This window comes from Centroberyx affinis, unplaced genomic scaffold, assembly GCF_046629955.1.
Source record: "Centroberyx affinis isolate AG114_WGS23_722 - 3 ecotype Tasmania unplaced genomic scaffold, CSIRO-AGI_Caff_v1 ptg001336l_1, whole genome shotgun sequence".
Taxonomy (NCBI): Eukaryota; Metazoa; Chordata; class Actinopteri; order Beryciformes; family Berycidae; genus Centroberyx; species Centroberyx affinis.
In genome coordinates this window covers 315,485-342,898 of record NW_027279833.1, presented here as the reverse complement: position 1 = coordinate 342,898, position 27,414 = coordinate 315,485, and the positions used below count along the sequence as shown (strand labels likewise).

Below are 27,414 nucleotides of genomic sequence, written 5' to 3'. Positions count from 1 at the left end.
GCAACTCTCTCTCATTTCAAAAAGACGAAAACATCAAGAGTTTATTTCCAAAATACTATATGCATTGAGGAAACCTTCATCATCAAGAATATGGAACATACATTATGTAAAAATATCTTACAAGGACTTACATTACCTACTGCCCTTTAAAAATCACCATGATTTGTTTCAGTTTTGTACCATCAATCATTTTGTAAGAGTAATTGTTGCTTCTGTTTTTTTTTCAAATGATGGATATCTCATTTTGGAATAAAACACTTTAATTGAGCTCTAATGAGATCACTGTGATTTTGGTCCTGTGACCTTCATCAGATGATGATTATCTGATGACGGTCACAAGACAGAAATATCTTTTAGATTTTGATACAGCCCAATGAATGTGTTTGGATGTTATGGAATGAGAAAGGGCTGAAAGGGAGCAGTTGAAGTGGAGAATCCAACTACTCTACTCTCCTCTACTGTAGTCTACTCTGCTCTGCTCTGCCCTACTCTACCTGACTCTACTTGTCTCTACTCTGCTCTACCCTGCTCCGCTCAATCATATTTTTTAAATTCATCAACTAGTCAACTAATCTGTTCTTTGGGTTTTTGTTGACTAAGAATTCAGTTTCAAAGTTTTTTTCATGACATATTCTGTGAGTAATTTCCTGAAATTCACAAGGTCATCTCTGGCATCAGAACAACACAACATTCAGAGGTAAACAACAATCAGAAATATGTGTTTCTCTCTTTTGAAAAACACTGGATCTTAAGGTCAAGTTGCAGGAATGCATTTATTTGAATGGGGAGAATGATGTGGGAGAAACAGTGTTAGAGATTTCTGATAAAGACGACAATTTGCTTAGTCAATAAAATCCTCCAGTCAGCCGAGACTGCAATAGAATGTATATGGCAATGTCCTTGTCTGATGACTTGGGAAATTACAATAATATTGGCCATATGGGAACATATGGCAACAGTAAAAATCTGAGACAGTGATTTTAGTCGGGGAGAACCCTAGATGCGACACAGATGCAGCACAGATGTATTTGAGGCAAAGGGTGACAGACAAATGAGAAGCTGGCAGAGGCTCCCCGGTGTGGCATAATAAGGAAGATGATTCACTTTCACAAAAAGTCGTAGAGGGAAGGCAGTCAGGTCCAGCCTACCATCTGTGAAGTCAGAGGGGTAGAGAGGCAGTCTGCGGCACAAGTCCTCATAAATCCCCCGGCCGGCTCTGAAGAAATCTTTACACTGTGGGAGGAAGGAAAAAGGTTCGATTTTTTAAAAAGGTTATGAGGATTTTTTTCTTATTAAATTCTTTTTTTGGTAAATTTCACATTTACATTTAGCTGATGTCTTATCCGGAGCAACCTACAATAAACGAAACAGTTGGAAAAGCTTAAATTGCTAAATCATCGACATTACCAGCAACCAATAGTAAGGAGTGCAAGCAGTGGCAGAGCAATGGTTACGTCTCGTAACCATTGCTCTGCCACACACAATGATATTTAAAGTCCATTGAAACGGAAGTTAGAGCGTCTTTAGCTTCTGTACTGTGACGTATTTCCCAGTGAAACGGAATATTTGAGCGGTGTACAGTTACAAGAGGGATTTAAATCAAATCCTTCGCATTTGATTGGACCGCTAAACAGTGGGCGGGGCTTAGAGTTCAGCGCGATACGGTGCTACAGAGAGAAACAGAGCTACAGAGGACTGTTGGCTCCACACACACCAGGTTGAAGAATGATTGATGGGTAGATGTCATGATATTATTGGTTGGTTCATGCTTACGTAAGCACACGGCATATTTTGTTTTACAGGAAGAAAACATGATTGGATTTTGATATAAGAATACAAAGAAACTGATTTTTTAAATTTTCTTTGCATATATTGTTAAATAGGTGCACAATATGACCAGGGATGTGATCTAAAAGGGTTAAAAATGCATTTTTCATTTCATCTCGACTTTAACATGAATAGTCATGAAATAACGACTATTTAAAAAAGCCTACAACGTTACTTTGATTGTCAAGAGCACATATTGCTACAAAATGTAGCAAGGCAATATTACACTAAGCATGTAAATGCAGGTTCAAAGCAGTAGACCTACAACTTCCACATACTGGAGACACATCAAAATAATCTCAATATTCCCTCAAAAGTGGCTGAACGTCCCCCAGAGGAAACATGAGTTGACAAAAAAGTCAGCTCTCAAAATATCATCCATTAATGTTTTTTATACAATAGCCTGGGTGAATATTTGATTCTGATTGGCTGGAGGGGTGTTGATTAATTTCAGATAACCACATAACTCTAGTCATTATCACTGGTCTACATTAATGCACCATGTTGAGGTTTGCTTAAGAACTGAATGATATTATTTTGTACCAGTTGGGAGAAGGATCACTTTTATGGCATCAACAACATATTTAGCAAAACCAGGAATACACTTATTTTAGCTTTATTAACTTTCTTCACCATCTAATCACTTGAACTCTGCTGGTCTGTTTCCTGTCATCTGAGACTGACCCTCCTGCCTCCATCTGGCTGTTAGATCAGAGTAGTGGATTTATTCAGAAGTTACAAGACTGATGACTAAAAGATAATAACTAACCCTAACCCTATGATACACCACTGCAACATATTCAGATAACGTTACAGTCAATCAAACAACAATATACAGCTACTGTACATATTCCTTCACTCTCCAGTAGCAAACTTTACATAGTAATTTTTAGTAACAAAGATGGTTCATGTGAACATGTCTATCGTCTACAAGTTAAATTCACTTGGACACTTGCTTTATCACTCACATTGGGTTGAAAATAAGACAGAATGTCTAGTTTCTTCTTTCCCGACATTTTCATAACACAACCTGTCAGCTCCGCTGCTCAGATTAAACTGTCTGTGCCTGTCATTTGATTTTGTTTGTTTAACGTGGCTGGGCTTCCTGGTTGGGTGGAGTTTTCCGTTTTTAAGTCACTCACGTCATGTGAAGAACAAGACGGGAGCGTCTGTTATGTTCGAGTCTGGAACAAGATTTGAGCTTTGCGCTTTCCCCCGGTCTTGCTAGTCTCGCGCCTGTGAGCCTATGCTTCTCTGCGCCTCCTCGCACGTTCACAAGTCTGTTGATCAGACAAGATCAGGGGGCCCCTAGTGGGTCCCGGGCTGTTCGCCCCACCCCCACCCCCCTCCGGCTCCGCTATAGAGTGCAAGTTTCAAAGCCGGAGCATCCTGACATTAGATTTAATAAATATCCCTTTGTCCCTAAAATGGCCATGTATAATAGGAAGTGTCTGGTACGAGAACAGCCAGGGAGAGAAGGTTTAGTGCATTTTTAGTGCAAACAGAGGAGGAAGGTAGAGAGAGGGCCATGTGATTCGGAGGGAGACGTAAAGTGTTTCTTAAAAAGATAAAGAAGATGGGGACTCTTCTGTCCTGAATAGGCTTATTAAGCAAATCATCCAATTATCCAATGTTTCTTTGTTGAACATAGCATTACACCTTTACATGGACTGGGTGTATTAGTGGGGAAAAGCCCTTGGAAACTCATTCCCGTCCCATTCGTCATAGTAGTCATAGAGTTTTGACGGTTCTTGGCAGAACAAAGCCATTTACCTCGACGTAAACAACCTGGAAACAAACAGGTTTAAACAACAGCGTCTGCGTTTTTTTTCTAGGCTAGTTTTATGAAGCCACACACGCTTGTTCAACAAGGACTGTTCATCCATTAAATCCCTATACATAATGAAATCATTTATTATTACAAGGGAGTCTGTGTGTGTGTGTTGTGTGTGTGTGGGGCCTGACCACCATGGCCCTGGCCAGCATTTGGCTCAGGTTCGATAAACAAAAGTCTCAGAGAGGAATTACTGTCCACCTGTTTGCCATTCGTTCTGAATGGTCGATACTGTGAGGCAACGGGAAGGAAAACATCAAAACACAACAACAATTTGGCCTCATTTCTGAAAGTATAGGAAAGTGATATGTGTTGCGGGTGGTCCAACGTCGATGTCGGATGTGGAAGGAGGAGGGGAGAGGTGCCGGCTTTGCTCTCTCTCTCTCTCTCTCGTTTTTTCATCATTTTCTCTTTTCTGTGTCTCTCTCTCCCTTGTCCTCTCTATCTCACCTGCCCCCCCCCCCCAATCCCACCCTTTCTCTCTCACCTCCTCTCTCTCCTCCTCCTCTCTCTGTATATATCCCTCCTCCACTGAATAGCTCTGAGCCTTTCAAGCCCTGGGATAAACACCTAAGCAAACCCTCCGCTATAAAAAAAAACAAGGGAAATGTCTGGAAGCCCCGGCCTGTCAACAGCGACATTAGGAGGAGATGTTGGTCCACGGCATTGAGCAGAGCGCCTCTGGAGGTGTGTGTGGTGTGTGTGGTGTGTGTGGTGTGTGTGTGTGTGTGTGTGTGTGTGTGTTTGTGTGTGTGTGGCTAAGGGGTGGGGAGTTCTGACAGGACTGTGAGAGATGTAAGGTCATTTACCCACTGAGGAGGCCTGGCAGGAGTTGATGCTGATTGATTAGGGAGAGAGAAAAGATGGAAGAGTCGAGCCAGCCGAGCGGGGAGGCGAGGAGGAGATGGTGTGTGTGTGGGGGGGTGGGGGGTGGGGGGCGGTGGGGCTAGGGTTAAAGAGAGGGAGTAGAAGGCAGAGAATGGAAAAAAAGGTAGAAATGTGTAAATGTATGTGCGTAGATGGGATTCAGCAGAGTCGGGTGGAGAAATGAGACAAGGAAAAGGAAGCGGAGGGCGAGGATGAAGATGAGGATGAGGAGGCACCTGCAGAGACCAGGGGCATTCAGCAGAGAGAGCCTCAACACCGACAGAGAGGGGAGAATTAGAAAGCGCTAACCAATCAGAGGCCTCATCTCAGGGCGCTGGGAATGACTCATAATGCGGTCATGCAAACACACACACACACACACACACACACACACACACGCTGCTTTAAAATATGGAAATGTGCTAGCCTAGGTACTAGCCTAATGTGGAATGGTTGTACACATGGGATATGCATACACATAACACAACAGACACACACACACACACACACACACACACATGTACTCCTGAAAATAATGTCCAGTTACAGACACATACACTTGAGAGCGCTCATGCAAACAGGTACACACACATAAATACACACTCATTATATCCCTCCACTGACAGAACTACGCACACACACACACACACACACACACAAACCCCCTTAACAACTTGAAATCCCCTTCCATGCACAATATACTGCATCTCTCTCTCACACACAAGACATACATGCACATACACGTACACACACGCACACACACTTAACCCCATCCACATGCGTGCACACACACCCACACACACACACACACACACATTTAACCCCCTCCACACACACCCACACTTAACCCCGTACACACACACACACACACAACCCCCTAACGACCCACCAAAGCCCCTTCCTCACACAATGTACCCCTTCTTTCTCTCGCCCCCCCTCTCTGTCTTTTTCTCTCTCTTTCTCACACACACACACACACACACACACACACACACTCCACAGCCACCGCTGCTGCCCACCTTGAGGGGTTTGTGGCTGCGGGGGTCGGTCTCCTCCTCCTCCACGGCGGTGGGCTGCTGGTTGGCTGCGGTCAGCTGGTGCCTCTGGAACACCAGCGCCTCCTTGAACTCCTCCTGCGTCTTCGTCTCCAGCAGCTTCTGCCTGAACGAGATGTCAGAGAACATGGTGGCGAACGTCCTGCCCAGCTCCATCGCCGTCTTGGTGCTTTTCTGTGGGAAGGCGAGCCGATCAAAGTGCCGTTACATTACAGTAAAATCATTAATGATACAATCCAGTTTTGTTTTTTTTTACTATCTCAGCATTTAATTCTAAAATGCTATATATCTGTTTTGGAAAAATGTCGCTACCAGTTTTTCAAAATCATAGATGATTGTTCTCTCCAAACGTCTTTTTTACTACTTTACTAAGCAACCCTAACTTAAAATGGGTCTGTTTTACTGCAGTATTTACAATAATTACGAATATAAACAACCGCATGCTTAGCTATAACATACTGTAGACATTGTAAATTGGGCCTTTACCAAACATGGCTCCCATCTGTTTTGATACCGAGGAAACGCATGTAAACATTACTCCTTCAAAGACAGGTTGGGTAGGTTGCAGGTTTGCTGTGGGCGGTTTAGGAGCCGGGCGATTGGGGGGCTTTTGTCAATAATCCCACATCTGTTACAAATAATGCTGTCACAAGTCACAAAGTGTGACAGAGTGATGATAATAACGTCCTGGCAGGCTGTTGGACAGCGTGGTGCCAGGGAAGCCGTGTTAGCCAGGTGGTGAGGATACCAACATAGCCAGGCTCAGAGCGTACAGTAGCAGCTGCAGCAAACAGAACGACTAAAGCCTTTAAGCTTTTTCACAGGGAGAAAGTGGTAACTGAATTTCGGCCAGAACTGAAAGGATGGATCTTGATTTATCTGCAGGCTCTCTCTCTGCGTAAAGGCACAGGATTCCCTACCATCAGTTTGGGGCAGAGGTAAGTCTTCAGGACAGTTAGACGAGGACAGTTTCCCTAACTGCCAATGGTGCTAGTGGAAGACGCTTTCAGGTGTGAATTTGTGTAACGGAGTAAGTGAGAAGCAGGGCATTTGTGAAAAAAGAGCATGCACGTTCAGCAAATTTACACTGGGTAAATAAAAGTTTTAAAAAAATGACAATTACTAAGAATCTCTCTCAATGGTGAGTGATGCCAATGGTCCGGCCTCACTCACGATAGATTACATACATTTGCCAACCAAAGGAATTCCTACTATCATTATCATCATGCCACTTCAAAGAGCTGTCTCACAGAAACAGTCACCATCAGGGATAATTGAGGCATAATAATGCTTTATGTTTACTTGGGGCCTAGATTAATGTCTCTGAGAATGCCATTAGTGGTTGTGATTGCTGGCTATAAGACTGGCAGAGAGGGTGCTGGAACCTTTACGGAGAGGCACGAACACAATGGAGAGTTCATGGGAAAAAAGAGAAAGAAACCAAACAAACAAGCAGAAAACATGATGTAGTTAGCTGTGGCATTGCTGATTGCCAGAGTCACTCGCCCCCCCTCGGCGGTTCCATGGTTTGATAGTGGATTGGTGAACCTAGTGTGTATGTGTGGTTGGGGGGTTGAGGGGGGATGGGGAGTGGCTGAATGAGGGGCCAGAAATGCTTTTCAGCGGGATGGGGCTGAGGGGGGGAGGGGGTTTCCATCTGGAGGGGGGCAATAATCAGAGCCCTCTGAAGAGAGGAGAGAGTGATGGTGGTTGTGTGTGTGTGTGTGTGTGTGTGTGTGTGTGTGTGCGTGTGTGTGCGTGCATGTGTGTTTGCACACCTGTAGATGGGAGTGTGTGTGTGTGTGTGTGTATGTGTAATAGAGGGCTCAGGATGAAGCAGTGGAGGACAGGAGGGTTGAGTGGTTTGATGGGAAGTAGAAAGGGTTTATGTTTTGATGGGAGGGAAGGGCGAGGGTGTTACAGGATATGTGGCACTTTCAGTCTGCAACAGCAAGCTCTTCACAGCTGAAGAAAACAGCAACCCACGACTGAGCAGCGCTACACAAAGTTCAGCCAACGGGCCACTTGTACCCACACAAGACTAGTGAGCGGCCGTTGGAAAGATTTCAGCTCCAGAGACATTTGGCAGCCTGGCAGCCGACCACTGACAACATTATCAGAGCTAGTAAAAACTAAGATAAAGGCTGAAACTAGGATTGAACAAGTATTTTAGTGAACTGAAATAAATATTTTGAATAAATATGTTGCAGTAAATAACATTAAAATTAAAACTAATAAATATTATGACGCAACAATATGGAGTATGGAGCAGCTCTTGGAAATGTTTCAGTTTAGAGGACATTTCCTTTACAGCCTGCCAAGCGAAGTCAGAAGGAATCCAAAGTTACTGTAATATTCTATAATTTCATCCGCAGTTCGGTTTCGTTCTAAAAAAAAGAAAGAAACAATGCTTCTTAATAGGATTTCATGAAAGCCGACTGACTCTAATTGAATTTCTATGAGCAGACTAATCCAAAAAAGTTTAATTTGTTGAACTGAATATATACAGCAATTCCTTTTAAAGAGCTGGAAACAGAGCAGGAAGGTATGCAAATCACTTCACCAATTACTGGTATAGTAGCAGCGGGACACTTGCATTGATATGGTAAGTTAAATTTGAATCATCCCTACACTTCCAGCAAACACACCTTTCTTTACCATTTTACTGGCAAAGACGAGTGACAACAGCAAAAAGATTGGGAGAGAGGAAACAGAAAATCTTCTCTACTGGCTCTGGACCCAATCGTTCCTCAAAATGAACCTCAGGCAAATAAACCATACAATGAAATAATTAATTAGTACATGGATGAATTCATGAATTAAGGGATGAACGAATGAATGAATGAATGGAGGGGATATATTAGATGAAAGAATGACTGAATGAAAAGTAGACAGTGAAAGAGTCGCAGCGACTTAACAGACAGCCATGGCAGCCAAGAGAGAGAGCACAAATAAATTAAATAATGAATGAAATAATGAATACATGAATAAATGAATAAATGAGACAAGCAAAATGAACAAATGATGTCACAAAAAACCACAAGTGGATGTACAAACGCCTTAGTAATCACCCAAGACAGATAAGTCAGTCTATCATTTACACCCTTCGGGGGGGTAGTTACCATTTTGAGTGGGGCCAGGATGAGGATGACATAGCGGACCTCGCAGCAGTTCTCCCCCCAGTTCTGCGGCCTCTCCAGGCGGGAGATGCACACGTGACGCCTCTGGAGACTCTTCACATTGCAGCTGGAGCACGGAGGGAGAAGGAGGAGGTATTATAAATGTCAACGCCTCACCTCACCGGCAGCGCCCTTCATTTCCATAGATTAACCTCTTTCTCAGCAGCAACAGTTAGACGCTATTCAAATGCGGTGGGCGAGCGCATGTTCACTCGCACACAATCGCATGCACACACAACATGCACACACACACACACACACACACACACACACTAAATCCTGTATTTGCATCCATCGGATTATGGCATATTTTACACAGGATTCAAATATTACATTAAGAAAATAATTGTCACTGCTACACACACACACACCATACAGTACATCCTCACACATACACAAGCTCACAAACACACACACACACGCATGCATACACACACACACACACACACACACACACACACACAATGCAGCTTACAGGATGCAGAGCCAGGACTGCTGGTACTGGACCCCGGTGGCCGTGGCTGTCACCCCCTGGATGGTCTCTGACAGCAGGTGGACTGCAGAGGAAAGGTCAGAGGTCAGACGACAGGCAGCTGAAATCAACCTCACGTCCAGTTTAATCCTCATACACTCCCATTCATTTTCTGCAACATAGTCTGGTGCTATTGCTTCTCTGGTGTGTGGGCCTTAACAGAACCAGCAGTGCAAGTCATCCCTATTTTATAGCTGATTGCTACTGTTTGCTTTGTTCACAGCACTCTGTGACTTTATTATGAAAAGCTGCTACACAAATACAGTCCTTATTATAAACTATGATGCTGACAAATTTCAAAAAGTTTTAAAAATCATGTAACATTCTACTTCTTCATGTACTGTTTTATTTCCTTTGTATTGTTTCATCCTTGTTTTATATTATCTTATATGATATTCTATCATATTCTATGTGATATGATCTGTTTTTACTGTTCTTTTAAATTTCTCTTTTGTAAAGTGTGTTGGGACTTGTGATAATGCACTTTAAATACATAAAACTTGAAATGTAAAAATGGCATACATGTTTGATTCCCAATGAAATAGAGCCTTGCAGTTTTGAATCTAGATTTGCTTTGATTTGTTTATCCAGCCAAACAGTGTCAGCTAAATGCCTAAAATCCAAACTATATTTCTGGCGCTTTATCGGCTTGTGTCAAGCCCCTCAATATGATGTCTACATCAGAAGTGTCTAATGAGCTAGCCTTCTGCTTTAGATGGTGCCAGTCCACACAGTGTGCAAACAAACACCATGACAAACTAATAACTATGGCCATCCAACCCCAGAAAACACCAACGCTCATGCTCGAGGATTTAACAAAACATTTCATTATGCTCCCAGGTTTACACTGTAGAAATCATTAAACACAGGCAACCAGGGGCGTTGGTGAAGCCAGTCCGTTGCCTCCTAATAATAACTCTCCCTTCCGATTTCCCATGCTGAGAATGATGTATAATCGTGTTTTGGGGGACATTCAATGCGCCCACCACCCCCACAACCCCCCCACCCCTCCAACCCACTAACTGAAAAACCCCTCAAGAAGATTTGGCGTGCTTTGGCTCGCAAACGTCGTCATCTTCTACTCCTCTGTATTGGGAAAATTACAGGGAGGAAATGTTTTGTATCATAAGCAGCAGGGCCGATCATTTCCCTATCATTCTGATTTTGCCTGCCACTGGCTTGTCTCTCTTTCTTTTTTTCTCACTCTCTCTCTGTCTGTCTCTCTCTCCAGCTGCCATGCCGTCTCATCAATAAGGTATCCTCCATTCATGCCAGAAAATGATGGGCGTCACCATGACAACAGTATCACAGTGCTGAAGGAGTGAGAGAGCCGGGAAGAGAGATGGGGGGGGCAGACAGAGAGAAAGAATAAAAAAGAGAGAGAGAGAGTATGCAGACAAAGAGAAAGAGAGCGGGAGGAGAAAGGATGAAAAAGAAAGGGGGCATGTAGAGAGGGAAAGAGAGGGAGAGAGACAGGAAGAAAGAGCAAGAAGCAGGAGACATGCAGGGAGAGAGAATGAGAGTGAGAGAGTGAGAGGGGGGAAGACACAGTGAGAGAAAAAATGTAAGCAAGAGAAATAGGGCCAGAAAGGGAGCAAGGGAGTGGGAGAAAAAAAACAAGAAAGAGAAGTACGAGAGAGAGAGTAAGAGAAGATGAAAAGGAGAGAGAGAGAGAGAGAGAGAGAGAGAGAGAGGGAAAGGACAGAGAAGTGAAGGAGATGGACCGGGATTCAATTCAATTAATAGCAGTAAGCCTGACAGCCATGTAATAATCAAAAACCATCCAATTTCTCATTGACGTCAGAGAGAGAGAGAGAGAGAGAGAAAGGGAGAGAATGAGAGAGAGATGGAGAGATACAAACAAAACAAAAGAGAGATAAACATAGAGAGAGAGGAGAAAAGGGTAAAGAGAAAGAGACGGAGAGAAATGGTGAGAGACAGAGAGAAAACAGAGAAAGTGAGAGAGAAAAGGGAGAGAGACGGAGAGAGAAAAACAGAGAGAGACAGATGTGGGGAGGGGAGGGGGGGGCGGGGGCGGGGGTACCTGTGGTCGTCCATACCAACAGGCTAGGTGGCCAATGTCAGACTCCCATCTGGGAGAGGCGGGAACGCTGTTAGCCCCGAGCCTCACATTACAGCGAAGCCTGAGCCGTCACTAAATCACCTCCACTTCAATGTTTTTTAGTGACAAAAGAATTTGTTTTTCTTTGAGAGAAATCTTTGAGCATCGCGTGTGGCTCGATGGCTGGAGCACGGCACTAACCCCGCCACTGTTAGGGGTTCAAATCCCACTACGGCCACCGAGGCTGAAAGCGCAGGCACTCGTGGTACTGTGAAGTGTTTGGCAGCACTGCCTGATTTCAAATTATTTTATTTACCTTACTTATTTATGTTTTTGTCATACCATTTTCCTCCTTCTTGTTTTCATTTAGTTTGTCATAATTAATTTGACAATCTTTGTCTTTTGAGGTGAGTTTTTTCCCCCAAGTCCCATGTTTTTTTAATTTTAGCAGCAAAATCTGTAGTCTTCCTTTTCCTTCTGTTTTAGAATTTTTATATACAAATAAATTCACTTAAATTAAACCAAACTAATGTGATATAAAGTAAACTATACTATACTAAGCTAAACTAAACAGGCTCATCTTCTCTGGCTGACTTATTTGATCATGTTAATCTTGCTGGAGACTTAAACACAGAGGCAGACTAGCTTTTATGTTTTCACAGGATGTCTACATATGAACAGTCATGCCTTCCATCTCTACTTGCCTTGAAAATGCTCCCCTTTTCTCCCTGGCTCTTTACCTAGCACTTGTGCACTTCGTTATTAGACATGATCATTGATGGGACACAGGAACATGTGTAATATATATTGTCAGGGCACTAAGCCTTGCACTCCTTAGTTTTGGTTACCTGTGGTTGCTTGTAATGTTGATGATTTAGGAATTTAAGTTGTTGCAGTCATTGCCTGTCACTCTGGATAAGAACATTGCTAAGTGGAAGTTGTTGACAAGACCCTGCTCACAACTCTTGTGAGGTTGAACACACCTAACAGTAATTTAACCAATACCAAGGATTTTATGGAATGATCCCTTAATGTGCCATTAAACTAGGGGGAGCGCCTAAGTACAAACCTGGCTTGGATGCTAGAGGAAAGCGGATGGGTGGAAGTGAGCATGTCACTGGGGTGATAAAGTGGGCAGCTAATTAAGACATGCACATTTGATACTTGTCTGTTATGTGTAGATTTCTGCATGGTTTCGTCAGCTTTTGATACACAAACAAACACCGCTGAATCCACACAGAGAAAACAAAAATCACAAATGCTCACACATGGCATATCAAACGTGACGAACTTCAATGGAAATGTAATGAAAAAATATGAGGACGGCAAGACTGGTTGGCTGGATTGTCCCCTTTGATGTTGTAGGATTCTTGGTGAACTCTTTAACTGCATTATACACACAGTTTGGTTCGAGGGGGGAAAAAGAGTTTCTAATTTTTATAAATCACATGAGGATAATGCAATCTGTCACAAATAAGGGGAGAGAAAAATTGGTAAAAACAGAAACTGGTCCAAAGAATTTTCATCTTAATATTTCTTCTGGTTGACATGCTAGTACAACATCAAGACAAAAACACAAAATCTACTGAGATGTGCAGGCAAAAAACATAACAATTCCAGGGAGAAGCTCGCTATAGTTTCTCTGTCAGTTTGCCAAAGGACCGCAAGCCTTTTTGGCAATGAGATTCCTCACATTATGCTCAGGGGTGACCTCAATAAAACCCCTGATCTTTTGCTGCCTAAAAGATTAGCTGTGGCCTCACCCATTGGTATAACTGCCTGTGAGAACACACACACACACACACAAGGGGAAATGATGTGTTTCCTTCAAAGCGTGGGAGGTTGTGGAGGGCACTTTGAAGGAGGTGATTAAAACACAGGAGGGCTCTATACAGCAGTGGGATATGAAACACTTATATTAGGTACATTCCATCATAGCCAATCACCATGCAGCGCATAGATGCTATGATGCCACGGGCGATGACAGGGTCACCAGGACTGGGTCAACGGTGAAACCTTGTTATCTATAGAGGTTGTCAGTTCTAATCCTCACATAATAGCTACCTATAATAATGTTGTATCAAACAACGCCATACATGGGTATATAAAAGTCAAGCATGGTATATGAAGAGCTGTATTCAAAAACAATATATTTATCTGTTTTGGGAAAATAAATACTGCAAGTCTAACATTTGATATCTAAAAAATGTAAGGGATCCAGAGATAATTTTGTCAACCAAAGACTTAAGTTAACTACCCTGCCAACAGTGCATTGAATTATTTAAACTTTATCCTGTAAATCACTGTCAAAGAGATGGTTTCACTTTTTTCAAATGGTTGACATCTGATTTTGAACTGAAACTCTCCATACAGAAACAGCTCCTCAACTTTTTCACAGCGCTTTACAAAAGAACTGATGTGCGATAACATTATCGGACGATGAGTCCGCTGGACGAAAAGGGCGTTGATTCGAGGGGCAGCTGAAGAGCCATCAATATCTGTGACACAGGATGGATTGCTGGTGTCTGTAATCATTTGATGACTCAATGGATCGACCCAGTCCTGAGCGCGCAGAGGAACACAAACGGCATACTGATGGTGATTGGTACAGAAGCAAACCACTGATTACAGCCTCACGGCGGCTGACGCTGACATTTTCATCCAATTAGCACAGCTTACCGTCATCAAAGAAAACGAAACTTTGAGACTTGTCTGCACGGGGGGGAGGAGGGAGAAAAACCAGGAGGAGAGACGAAAGATTCAGTTTAGTCACCTTTTATCAGTGGGATTGAAGACACACAGTGATCAATATGTGAGCAGTTTAGTAGATACATCTATACATGCAAGCACACACAATCATGCATACCCACGCACACACACACACACACACTCACTCACCCACCCACGCACGCACACACACACACACACACACACACTCACCCACACACACGCACTCACTTACTGTTTAACAGGCACGCACATAAATATCTCTGCTGAACAGAAGCTTCATTTCCTGCCCTCCTTTACCTCATGCATATTAAATATAATTTCCCAGAGAAAATCCCTCAATGTCTCGTCTTTGTTAGGCACAGAGAGATCTTATCTTGATTACCGTCCACAGGCTATTACCAAAAATTTGATTTTATCACTGATAGCAGTTATGTGTTCAGCTAGTGCAAAGAAACCCGAAGACTTCAATGAAGAAATCAAGATGAGGAAACTGACATATATGGCCATCATTTTTCATGTGGTAAAGAGCCTGAATTAATGGTTTCAATTTAATATTCTGATCATTCCTCCAGACTGTTACCGAGAGATTTTCGCTGTGAAAAGTCATGCCGCTGGCCTGGAAAAGATACATTATTATAACGGAGATGCATAGTCAATTGTTTCAGACATACACAGCACCTTTCCTGTTGAACGGAGCTAATTATTTCCAGAATATATGCCTACCGTTGGACAAAAAACATGTATCTACACAAAGCACGTTTTTCAGAAATGCAGAAAAGAATGCTCATGCTCTCATTGACGGCTTTGTTTTTTTGAAATCATACAATGGGGTTTTAACAGGTTTCAAGGTTCCGAGAGTCATGAAACTCACAGAATGCAGAAAGGGCTTTGTGAACTTTCAATGTAAGAACGACAAAGAAAAACACCAAAATTGCAGTTACATGTTTTTTTCTGCGACAGCAAAGACACACTGTTCACCACAGGGGTACGAGCACCTTGTTTTAACAGAGGAGTTCCCCCTCCCCTTTGCATATTCAAAATTATGAATATGTGATTGTTTTGCAGTTTGATTTGAGCTCACAAAAAAAACAAAAAAAAAAACAGGGGAGGATTATGCAAATCGAGTGGAGAGCCAGCTAGATCGATCAAAGGTGACAGCAATTTAGGGAGAAATTATGGTACAGTCATCACAAATAGGACACACAATCAGCACCACACGTAGCTCCATGCACTGTAGCTGCTAACAGTATCACAGAGGAAAACACAAAAGATTATTAGTCAAAACATTGACAATCAGTCATTCTGTAGCAGCCGCCATGATCATTATTATCATCATCGTCATCATCATTGTCATCATCATCACTATCACGATTATCTTCAGCATCCTACAATTATCATCGTTTTTGAGTATCTTGAAAAACATTATATGAATAAAATGTATTATTTTTTGCTATTAGTAGTAATATTAGTAGTAGGATTATTAGTATAAGTAGTAGTAGTAGAAGTATTACTGTTATCAATGCATTGCATCATCAGCTGCTCTTTTTTCATACGCACACTGTGTATATTGTGTTCCATTGCTGAATCCCAAGACAAAAGTGAAAGAAAAAAATAGTAAAAGTTGGCCTCCAAAAATCGACTCTTCTGCACAAGTTGGAGCAAGACTAATTATCTCTGTGGGCTTTCATCTTTTCATTTCTGTAATTCTCTGTTCTTTCTGTGCCTGTTATAATCTCGCCCTGTTCTCTTTATCTCACAGCTGTACAGTATTACATTCCAAATGAGCTGGTCTGCTCGAATCACCCAGTATGGGAGACTGAACATAGATACGGGAGAAATTAATACCTGAAGAGATATGTCCTATCGATAACATACTTCCATACAATATAAATGTATTCCCCTAGCAAGAGCCTTTGTTCCTCCCCCGGAGAGATTTTTCCCCGCTGCCAACATGACACAGTTTCACATAAGAATGTTCATAATTTCAATTTGGGGATCCTACCAACAACCATGGGCTTCTCAGTCCGACTGAAAGGGTTTCATTCCAAAATACTACACTGAAGAGTATGATTTCAAAATGAGATATCGACCATTTGAAAAAAAAGGGGCACATATTCTTGCAAAATGATTGATAGTACAAAATCAGAACAAAGGATAATAGGTAATTTAAGCCCAAAATGATAACACTTTTACAGACTGGCTCTTCTGTGATTTTCAGGTAATGATTTTTTTTTCCAAATGGATTCATAGCATCTTGGAAATGGACTCTTCAAATATCTCTTTAGTTAAAATATCTGTGTACATCCAGACTGCCCAGACTCATTTCTATATATCCATCTGTACATTTTACACATCCGCACATTCTGTACATATTTCTGTATATATGGTACATCTATTCGTAGAGATGATTTGATAAATAGAGAAGCACATTTGCACATCTGCTTCAACCTGTAAATCTGAAGACTTTCTATTTATTCATATGTTGCATAATTTTCAAAATGTTTAGTTGTTGCAATTATTATTATTATCTTCAGCACTCATTGTTGTCTAGTGATTACTTGATTACTGATTTAGTTTTACTTTCATGTCAGCAGTCATTTTGCCAGTGTATGTGTCAGTGTTTTTGTTGATGGACATCTCATTTTGGAATGAAACATAAATTCAGCAAGACACAGTATTCTGTTGTGACAGGGTTCCTGCACATTTTCAAAATGCCATACTTGGATGATATATGCAGATAGTGGTTTTGTGGTGGCAATATAACTGTCAACTGTGAATCTAGAGCTGTAAATTCTTCGTCTTCACAACAAATATAAATATCACTGGAATAAACAATATTTTCTCCTATTCTTCTAGACTTTTTTGCACAAGTCCCAAATTCATTCAAGCCCTGGAAATGCTCAGTCATTTTCCAAACATTTCCAGACTACCCAGACCTGCACAGGGAGCCCTGTTGTTAAGATGGCAGCCACACAGAGAAGCCTCCTCTGTAGCCTCTTTCTGGGGCATTCTGGGAAAGAAACAGTCAAGTAGCAGCAGCCACCACAGCTTGAGAGTCTCAGAGAGCCATTTGAAAAGCTAAGTGAGTGATCGATGACAGAAGTCAATTATCACCTCGCGGATCTGTCAGAGGCGGCTGTGCAGGGTGAGCTTCACACACCACCCACCTCTGACTAACCGTCACCATCCGCCGGCACTAGCCCCGGCAGCCAGGGAAACACAGGACATATAAGAGAGGCAGCCTGCAAAACTCTCTCATCTGTTACAGTCACTCCCTCCACATGTTACAGTGGTGGACATTGTCCCCCCTCATTTGTTTACTCTGCATCTGCATGGTATTATCAATTCTTTCTTGAATGCTATACAGCCGGTCTTCGACCAACTGGTCAACTAGAGCATCCTCATAACATCTACTGAAAGGAAAGCAAAACTCGATTTTTCTAAACATATATATCTTTTGGGGATGCAGTGTTAGTTCAGCCAGCTTGCAGGAGACAGTGGGACTTCAACAATGGCTATATACTGTTACGTAAGCGGGCAGAATCCTCCTGCTCTAATGGGCTGGGGGGATACGTCTTAACCAAGAGGCTCTGCTGAGCTGAAGGGACCGGACTAATGTGACAAGGATCCGTAAGCCGATGAAAGGGCACCAGACCTGGAAAACTACATTTTAAAAACGAATTTAAATATCTGAAGTGTGTGAGGTATGCTTAACATTTTCATTAACATTTCAAAGTCCAACGGGGAGGTTCAATGTGTGTGTGTGTGTGTGTATAAGCAAAACTCAGTAATTCAATAATATTGAATATCATTGAAGCTATTAGCGATCTTGAGCATTTTATATTAAATATTCTATTCTAAAATCAATATTGCATTTTGAAATGAAACCCTTCTTTTTTTTTTTTACAAAACAAGGAATTACATTTTTAATTCATTTAACATTATTGTAAAAAAGGGCAGGGTATTCATGAATAAAGAGGAACCTGCTTAAAATGGAACGTAGCTGCAATGTTTTTAGGTACATGGGTGCCCTTTACTGCACCAGAATATTAGTAAGAAAAAGTATCAAACACTCAACTACAAACAAATTATTATTATTAACAAATTATTCAACTACTACTTGGACAGGTATAAAAATAACACACACACAAACACAAACACACACACACAGCTGGATTCTGTTCATCTTGATGATCAATGGTGTTGTTGTTTATGGTTTTGCTTCAACATGGTCACTGGAAAAACTTCAGCTTACTTAAAACAGTTTTGTTTGTTTGTGTGTGTGTGTTCACATGTTTGTCCACGTGCATGTATGGATATGAAGTTGGATTTCCGCCATCATGCTAGAGAACCAGAACCTGCAACACCTAACTGGTACATCTGCGCTACACTTGGCATATGTTCGTTTACGCATAAGAGGAGATCTACTTTGATAGTTTTCTCCTTGGAAACGTCTGATGTCTGCACATGTAAACGCCTGCCCACAAGATTCAGCACAATGAGCTTTACACTGCATCCGCTCAAAAGGCCGTGGGCAAACGGAGAGCCTCGGCTCAGACAGCGTCTCGCAAGCTTCTTGAACCATTCTCAAGTGTATTTGACAATTCTACTCTTGAGCATGGGGTAAGGCTATTTTTCAAGGTAGGTGTTGACACATGCAGATGTCAGATGTTTTTAGGTTTGGTCAGATGTTACAGGTCTTGGTCTGATGCCAGGTAGGCATAGATGGCACTGGTTCTCTAAGATATTGTGTTTTATGTGTGACTGTGTCTACAACTGTGTCTGTGACTGTATATTTCTATGCATATTCACACTTTTTTCCACATGCGTGTTTGTGCGTGTTTGTGACAGGGTCCCTGCTCACCGTTGACCTCCTGAGCTCCAGCATCAGTGAAGAGCATGCTCATCACCTCCTCAAAATTGCAGCTGGGCTCCGACGCATGGCTGTCCTGGCCCACATGGTGCAACATTCTCTTCAGCACGTCGTCCAGGGATGCCGCCGTCTCATCCAGCAGGATGCTGGCCCTCGCCAGGAAGCCATCCAGGTCCCGGTGTGCCCGGATCTCCTCCTCAAAATTCATCAGCTTTACATACTATGGAAAAAAAGTCAGACGAGGAGTTAAGTCCTGTGGCTCTGGAAACACATCTGTGCCCCCACTGGTCAGGATTGAATCCTGTCAGTTTTCTCCCCTACTCTGTCTCCCTTGCTACTTGCATAATGTTTAAACAAGGAATAACAAGTACTCATGTCATCCCCCCTGAATGATGCAGGCAGCCCATTGGCAAGTCAGTAACAAGATGCATCACCACTCCAAATTTCATCAAAATCCGACCAATGATGTAGCAATTATGGCTTTTCAGATTTCAAAATTTTGACCTTAAATTATAAGGTCCGGATCAGGCCAATCAGTGTAATTATAACACCAGAACACACTGCCAAAATTCATCATCCCTCCAAGTTTCTTCAAAATTGGACCTCCGGCATCATTTGATTTTGATGTGGTTGTATGGTTGTATTTCTGCCGGGGTTGGCCGCATCAGGCCAATTAGTGTCTCAGATATCATACCTGAGTTTAAAATTATAGCGTCCCCATCAGACCAACCAGTGTAATGTTTTTAAATAGCTGTGATGTCTGAGATCACTTAAAAATGTTCCCTATTATAGCACCGTCATTACGCCACTCAGTGTAATTTGTAAAGAATGCTGGATTCATGTAGAAAGTGCTGTGTCAATTGTGGTGTAGGACTTAGGGCTTTTCAAAGTTAGAAATTTTGACCTTTAATGATCCCCCATCAGGCCAATTAGTGTAATTTTTGTAAACAACAGTACACTGTGCCAAAATGCATAATTCCTGCAAGTTTTGTCAAAATCGGACCAGTAGTGTCTGAGATAACACCTGAGATTTCACATTTGACAGATGGAGGAATGGACAGACGGACCAACACCGCCTGATCCATGCCCCCCCCCCCTGGATTTCATTGATCGCGGGGACAAAAATACTAAAGGTGAGTGGATCCCCCACTGTCCTTTTCAAAACAAAACAACAAACAGCCCAGCAGAAAGACCAGGGCTAGAGACCATGGAGCTATTTGTATATAGTTTTTATAAATAGATTTGATTCTGATACGGTTGTATTTCTGCCGGCGTTGGGGTCAGTTTACCTTCAGGTCAAATGATTCAGTTGAAGTGTGCACTGTGATTCATCTGATATCGGTGGAGCATTTATTCCTAGTTATATGTGTTGTACATGTGAGATCCTGTTGTCCTTGTACTATATGTGTTAGTATGCATGATGAAACTGTAAGTTGTCAGAGAGATATAAAGACTACCTTTCATCAGAATATTGAATATATGAGCACCTTTTTCTGCGATATGAGTAAGCTCCTGTATCTGGCCTCTAGACCATAAAATGATGCAAACTAAGGTGTGACATTTTTAATCATTTGATCATGGGTGAAAACAAAGATACAGAACCAGACCTTAGACAGTTAAGGGCTTTATCAGAATCTTTAACCGAATCTTTCAGAATTAATCAACTTGATGAGCATGACCCACTACAAGAACTGCCTGCCCCGTTACTAAATGCAATAGATGAACTAAATCAGGAAGGAGTAGACGCTGATCTTTTAGACCTGTTTAGACCACTCAACGACGCTATTGCGAGCCTCAATGCACCGGACCACTCACAAACTGTCACAGAAACAGATTGTTTGAGTGAAATAAACAACGCTCTCTCAGAATACTGGCTACAGCGAGGGGGTGAAAATGTAAACAATGTAAACAACTCGCAACAACAGACTCCTGAGCACACAGAGCCTCGTACAGAGCCTACCACAGAGCCTCGTACAGAACCGAGAGTGGTAACACGCACTACATTTAATAACGTTGAAATAAGAGAGCTTCTGACTTTTCCTCGCTCTGAGGGTGATGCCGAGGTAGATTTCGTTGCATTCTATAATAATGTCGCAGGCCAAATAAACAATATGACGGAAAGAGCGTTTTCACACGCAAGGCGCGGAGATGTGATCCAGATGGAGTTGAGAGGTCAAAGGTAACAGAATAGCGTATCCCGCATCTTAACCGTCGACGAAGAAATGGATAGAAATGGTTTTCAGAACCTCTTGGATCGACTCGTACAATCAAACCGGTCCGTAGCAATGGACGTCACCCTAGAATTAGTCGTCCAAGTGATCCACAACCCACGAGGAGGCGGCAAAAGAAGAATGTTGGAAAGAACATTAGAGCGTGAAATCCTTAAAAAGAAGGTTCGCTTTTTGTACATAGTAGAAAACCCCGATAATCAACTGTGTTTTGCCATCAATTTGGCTCATCTTCTGCGTCCCAGTCTCTGTGATAGGGGAGCCGCTATACTCGGCGCACAGATTCAGCATGGGGTTGACTGCACAGACGGCTGTGACTTTTAACGACATCTGTAAATTTGAACAAATTCTGAACCGTAAAATTGTAGTGTTTTACAGAACCAATGATTCAAAAGCTCTCTGTAAATACCAGATGTCTTTCCAAAAGCCTTCCTAAAGTCCTTCCTAAATCACTACTACGGCATTAAAAATCTCAATGCCTTTCTAGGAGTTAATCACGTGTGTGAGCATTGTTACGTGGGACACAACAATGTTTTGAATCACAGCTGTGACAAATACTGTAAAGTTTGCTTAGATGCTGATTGTACACAGCATGAGTTGAAACTTACTGCGTGTAACGAATGCAACAGGACGTGTCGTTCCCTTTTCTGGTTGGAAGCGCACAAAAAGCCTAAATGGCGGCCAAATGCTAAAGTATACGCCAGCGAATGCGAAATGCAGAAAAAATGTGAAAATTGCGGTCTGCTATACTACGTGGCTCTGACTAAGGACGCCGAACCGCACGAGTGTCCATTGCCGGGGTGTATAATCTGCGGGGGGAAACAGCAACGAGTGTTATATACAGTGTCTGCGCCCCAAGAAAGATTATAACCAGAACTTGATATTCTACGACTTTGAAACATTTCCAAACGAAAACGGTGTTCAGTCCCCTTTTTAGTGACTACAAAAACACTGGAGGGAGAGAAGCGGTACGCTAGCAGGCTCCAATGTGCCAAAGACTTTGTTCTGCATTTCAGGAGCCCCAAATATGCAAAATCACTGTTTATAGCGCACAATTCTAAAAGATTTGACAGCTATCTCGTTCTTAATGCTATGGTCAAGTTGGGTGTAAGTCCCACCTTAATCATGCAAGGTAGCAAAGTCATTTGTTTCAAAGACAAAAATACAGACTCGCTGTCGATTTTATTCATGTCACTAGCCGCTATGCCAAAGGCCTTAGGCTTTAGCAATAAAGTCAAAGGGTTTTTCCCCCACCACTTTAGTTCAGAGGCCAATTTAAATTACGTGGGCCCCTACCCCCCTCGTGAGCTTTACGGAGTAGACCAAATGACAGAAAAGCAATAACAGGAATTTGATGCCTGGTACGATACTATGGCTCTTCATGGGACTTTTGATTTTCAGAAGGAAGCTAAACTTTACTGTGAAAATGACACAGACATCCTCATGAAGGCTCGCATGATATTTAGGGAGGAGTACATTAAAGAGACAAAAGTGGACCCCTTCAGCTGCGTCACAATTGCCTCAGCGTGCATGAAGGTTTTTGTCACCAATTTCTTAGAACCTTATATCATCGCCATACCCTCACCCTACGACTACAGACAACAATTTAAAACATATTCAAGGCATCCAGTGGTTAAGAGTGGGTCATGTCCACAGAGAACATATTTATTCAACATGCACTGAATATTGGAGAAAAACAGCTAGGGAGGTGTTTTGTAGATGGATACGCTGAAATTAACGGTGAAAAATGGGTCTGGGAGTTTCTGGGGTGTTTTTACCACGGTTGTCCCACCTGTTTTCCGTCTCATGACATCAGCCCTCTGACACATAGTAGCTACACACATTTGCACGAGACATGCGAGGATAAATTACAAACGCTACAATCTGTGCACGGTGTAAAAGTGGTAGTGATGAGAGAACACGTCTGGACAGAGATGAAAAAATCAGATCGGGGATTGCAGGATTTTCTAAAACAATACAACGCTCCTCAGCCTCTCTCACCCCGAGACGCTTTGTACGGAGGTCGGACGTGCGGCGTACAGCTCAGGCAGACAGCTGCTTCTGATGAAACTATACAGTACGTAGACGTGACTTCCCTCTACCCCTACATAAACTGTAAGTATCTTTACCCTCTAGGACACCCCGAAATAATCTACAAAGATTTCAAAGAGCCTCAGGCTTACTTCGGATTGATCAGGGACGTTGTCTACCCTCCTAGAGGATTATTTTTCCCCGTGTTACCGTACAAAACAGAAAAAGGTAAACTAGTGTTTACTCTGTCGTACGTGCGCCGAATTGAATTTTCAAGAGGGTCCTTGTGCACATAATGATGAGGCCAGAGTGTTGACGGGGGTCTGGGTCACTCCTGAATTTAAAAAGGCCTTAGAGATGGGCTATAGGGTCGCTAAGATCACAGAGGTGTGGGACTTTAATAAGTGTAGCAGTTCTATATTCGTCGAATACATTCACACTTTTCTCAAAGGAAAGCAGGAAGCTTCAGGCTACCCCGTCGAAGCGTCAGTAGATCAAGAAAGCAGAGGAAAATACATAAGGGACTATCATACAAATCAGGGCATTTGGTTAGACACTTCTAAAATCGCATCAAACCCTGCCAAAAGACAAGTGTCTAAACTCTGTCTCAACAGCTTTTGGGGAAAGTTTGCGCAGAGAAGTAATCTGATCCAAACCCAACTAGTCAGAGAGCCTCAAGAATTTTTCAAGTTAAGTACTTCTCCTTAATCCGTGTATCATTTGTTCTTTTCATATTCAATTGAGAATCCAAAATCGGAAAATGAAAAAATGATTTGTTATTTCGTTATTCGTTTATGAATCTGATACCAAAAAACAAATAACGGTTTGTTTTTCGTACTTTCGATTTTATGCTCAAGTCAAAAATAGGAAATGAAAAAACGAGCCACGGGCTGAACTTGATTTTGATATTTGTTCGATTTGTGTGACCTCGAAGTTACTGTCTCGTTAGCTTGATTCAGTTTTGCTAGCCTTGACGATTAAATCCGTGTATCATTCGTTCTTTTCATATTCGATTGAGAATCCAAAATCGGAAAATGAAAAAATGATTAGTTATCTCGTTATTCGTTTATGAATCTGATAACAAAAAACAAATAACGGTTTGTTTTTCGTACTTACTGTTTTATGCTCAAGTCAAAATAGGAAATGAAAAAACGGGCCACGGGCTGAACTTGATTTTGATATTGAATTTTGACTTTGAATATGAAAAGAACGAATGATACTAAGTTAAGTCAGCTTAATTCTCAAATCCACAGAGTTCAAAAGTAACCTCTCGCAGAAAAATATGTCGGTGTGAAGGGGCCCAGCAAGTGAAACTCTCCAGAGTCTCTGCTAAATCGACCTCTCTGAACTGCCCCTTTACTAGGCCCTGTTGCAATAACCTCCTCTAAACCTTTGACGATGGACCTCGCTCTCTGAGCCGGGCTTGACAGGTTTTGGCCTCCATTCAAAGTAGGCCGACTCTGCCGGAATGTTAAACCAAGTGTGCGGGTATGAAATCTCCGTCAAGGCTACCTGCCACGGACCCTCTAAATCGATATGCTGAGCTAAATCCACACGGAAACTAGAACTTGTATTATTTTTTAAAAACATCGAGACTGGCGTTGGAGGGTAGAGTCACATAAAACCCTTCGCTGGACAGTTGATCCATGACTTTGACTCTGTCTTTGATATCCTATCCTATTTGATATCCTTCCTAAAAGAGTATGAAACCCGGAGAGGGTTACCTATTGTTTTTATACATTTTTAAGGTCACAAGCCCTGACCCAGCTGTTGAATTTCTCCGGCCAATTTTTCCAGCGCACCAAGACGTACTTTTCACCTTTTTGTTTACGCTCTCCCAGAATTTCTTCTACTTGATAAGTTTTGTCTTTAGGAACCTTTACTTTTTGTAACTTTGCTTCGTCGTAATCTCTGTGTGTACACAGGGGGGAGACGAGATATGCATTCGACCACTGTAAACAACTCATCCGTATAACTCTGTTCATATTTTTTATCAAACACTCCTCTCAGTTTGGATATTCTTACCAGATCTCCCTTCTTGAACTTAGTACTATCCCAAAGCGCCGAATTCCTTGCACTACTGTACAGGTTTTGAAAAACTTGAGGGGTGTTCTCCGACGTCACCTGCTTAGGAGTAATTTTTATACTTTTATGATAACTGTTATCTGTTAGCTTTCAAGCAAATCCTGTAAAACGTCTAGGTAACGTCTGGTGTTTTTAGCCATAAAATACCTCCACATTCAAGTTTTCAACGTATGATTAAATCTTTCGACCACAGCCGCTTTCAGGTTGCTGGCTGTAGCAAAATGATTAATGCTGTGTTTCTTCATCAAGGCCTCAAAACTTTTGTTAAAGAATTCTTTTCCCGCATCAGTTTGTAACTTTTCAGGCGTCCCGCTGTCTTTTAAAATAGAGGCAAAGAGGCCTTAGAGACCTCGGATCCTGTTTTTTTCTTTAAGGGTCTCGCGTAAGCCTTTTTTGAAAATACATCGATGACCGTTAATAAATAATTGAACCCGTCATTATGCACGACCAAGGCCTGCATATCGCAGAGATCTGCCTGAAACTGATTTAGAGGTCGCGGCTCGAAAACTCTGTTTCTGGGAAAATGTATCCTGGCGGGCTTATGCAGAGTATAAGCGTCCTGTTCAGATAGAAAATCTTTCACCCTTTCGCTGGATGGAGGGGAGAAAACGATTCGTCCAGAGTCTTTTTATCAATTCGCTATAGCGGGTTAGGTAAAAACCCTCAGGTAGCCCCTGCAGGCATTCGTATTGTTTTTGACTCCCTTGGTTAATTTGACAGCCATAGCAGATTTCAGTTTATATTTGCGTAAAACCGGACCCAGCAAACTAACTACAGCGGCTTTCACCGTGTCCAGAAATAGACAGGACAGCAATCCGTCTGCTGTCTGAATGCTGGATAAACTTTTAGACAACAATGGTGGTGAATCAGAATTTGATGATGAGTTTTCAGGTCCTTTCCAAAACTCGAAAGCTTCTTCCAGTTTTTCAAGCTTTTTTTTGTCTTCTCCGATATGTGAATCGGAAATCTCAGCAACTCTGTCTTCTAAACAGACCTCCGTTTTTAGTTCGTGAAGAAATATCTCTGTAATGCCACGGACTCTGGATTCTGATACGTTGAAGTTGTGCGATTTCAGCAGTTGCAGGATGGAGGGGATAAAACGTTTCGTCCAGAGTCTTTTTATTAACTTGCTATAGTGGGTTAGGTAAAAACCCTCTGGTAGCTTGCTGGCATAGCAAGAGTGTTCTTTTACAAACGGATGGTTAATATGGCACTCGTGGCAGATTTCAGTTATATTTGCTTAAAACCGCTCCCAGCAAACTAACCACCGCAGCTTTCACCGTGTCCAGAAATAGACAAGTCAGCAACCCGTCTGGATCATCTCTTGGTGAATCAGAATCAGAATCAGGAGACGTAATGAGTTTTCAGCTGATGAAGCAATAGTATTGTCCGGGCTCACGGCCTGCAGGGATAGCGGCGGTGTAGGAGGGAGTGACATTGTGGGTTTTTTTCTTCTTCTTTGTGTTCGTCTGCCCCCACAGAGCCCTGTTATAAATGATAAGAAGGGGGCGGGGATACATGGGTCCAGGGGTGTGTCTATGGATAGGAGAGAATTCTTTTCACAAGCACTTGTTCATTCCAGCAGTGGCTGCGTTGGAAAAGAGACGTAATCTTTGCAGCGCATTCCTCAAACATTATCAACCAGGCATTGACGGGCACGCATAACGTGGTCTGAAACACTGAACCATGGTGCGTTTACTCCGTAAGTGCGGTTCGTTTGGAGAGGTGAGAACACGCATTCGAACTCTGGTGCGGACCAAACAAGCGAACCATGGTCCTCCTGAAAAGTCGAGACTCGGTCCGTTTCCAAGTGAACCACGGTTCGGTTCGCTTTAGGTGAGAACGTAATTGGACTTAATATAGGACCTAATATAGGAAGCAAACAAAAATACAGTGCATTGTGGGTTGAAAACGGATGTTGACGTCCGTTGATGCTGGCCGTTTCCCATAGCAACAACAAATATGGAGAAAGTGAAAGTGCCGGTGGAGAAATAGGACATTGTAATAAGTGAATTTACGTTACTGTAACAGCGATCATAAAGGCAGTATGGATTATACCGGACATGTATTGGAAATATCTGGTAAACCTTTGCTTGTTCCACAACATTGCT

The 27,414-nt window shown here is 42.3% G+C and overlaps 1 protein-coding gene across 1 annotated transcript in view; it reads right to left on the bottom strand.

Moving 5' to 3' along the window:
* Window positions 1-27,414, bottom strand: part of slc4a11 (solute carrier family 4 member 11) — an 80,268-nt gene that overhangs the window by 17,703 nt on the left and 35,151 nt on the right. The window contains exons 5-9 of the mRNA XM_071525753.1: window positions 18,951-19,179; window positions 9,238-9,319; window positions 8,706-8,829; window positions 5,548-5,757; window positions 1,149-1,233 (exon numbers count right to left, since the gene is read on the bottom strand). Of these exons, the coding sequence (XP_071381854.1) occupies window positions 1,149-1,233; window positions 5,548-5,757; window positions 8,706-8,829; window positions 9,238-9,319; window positions 18,951-19,179 (730 nt within the window). The remainder of the gene's footprint in view (window positions 1-1,148; window positions 1,234-5,547; window positions 5,758-8,705; window positions 8,830-9,237; window positions 9,320-18,950; window positions 19,180-27,414) is intronic.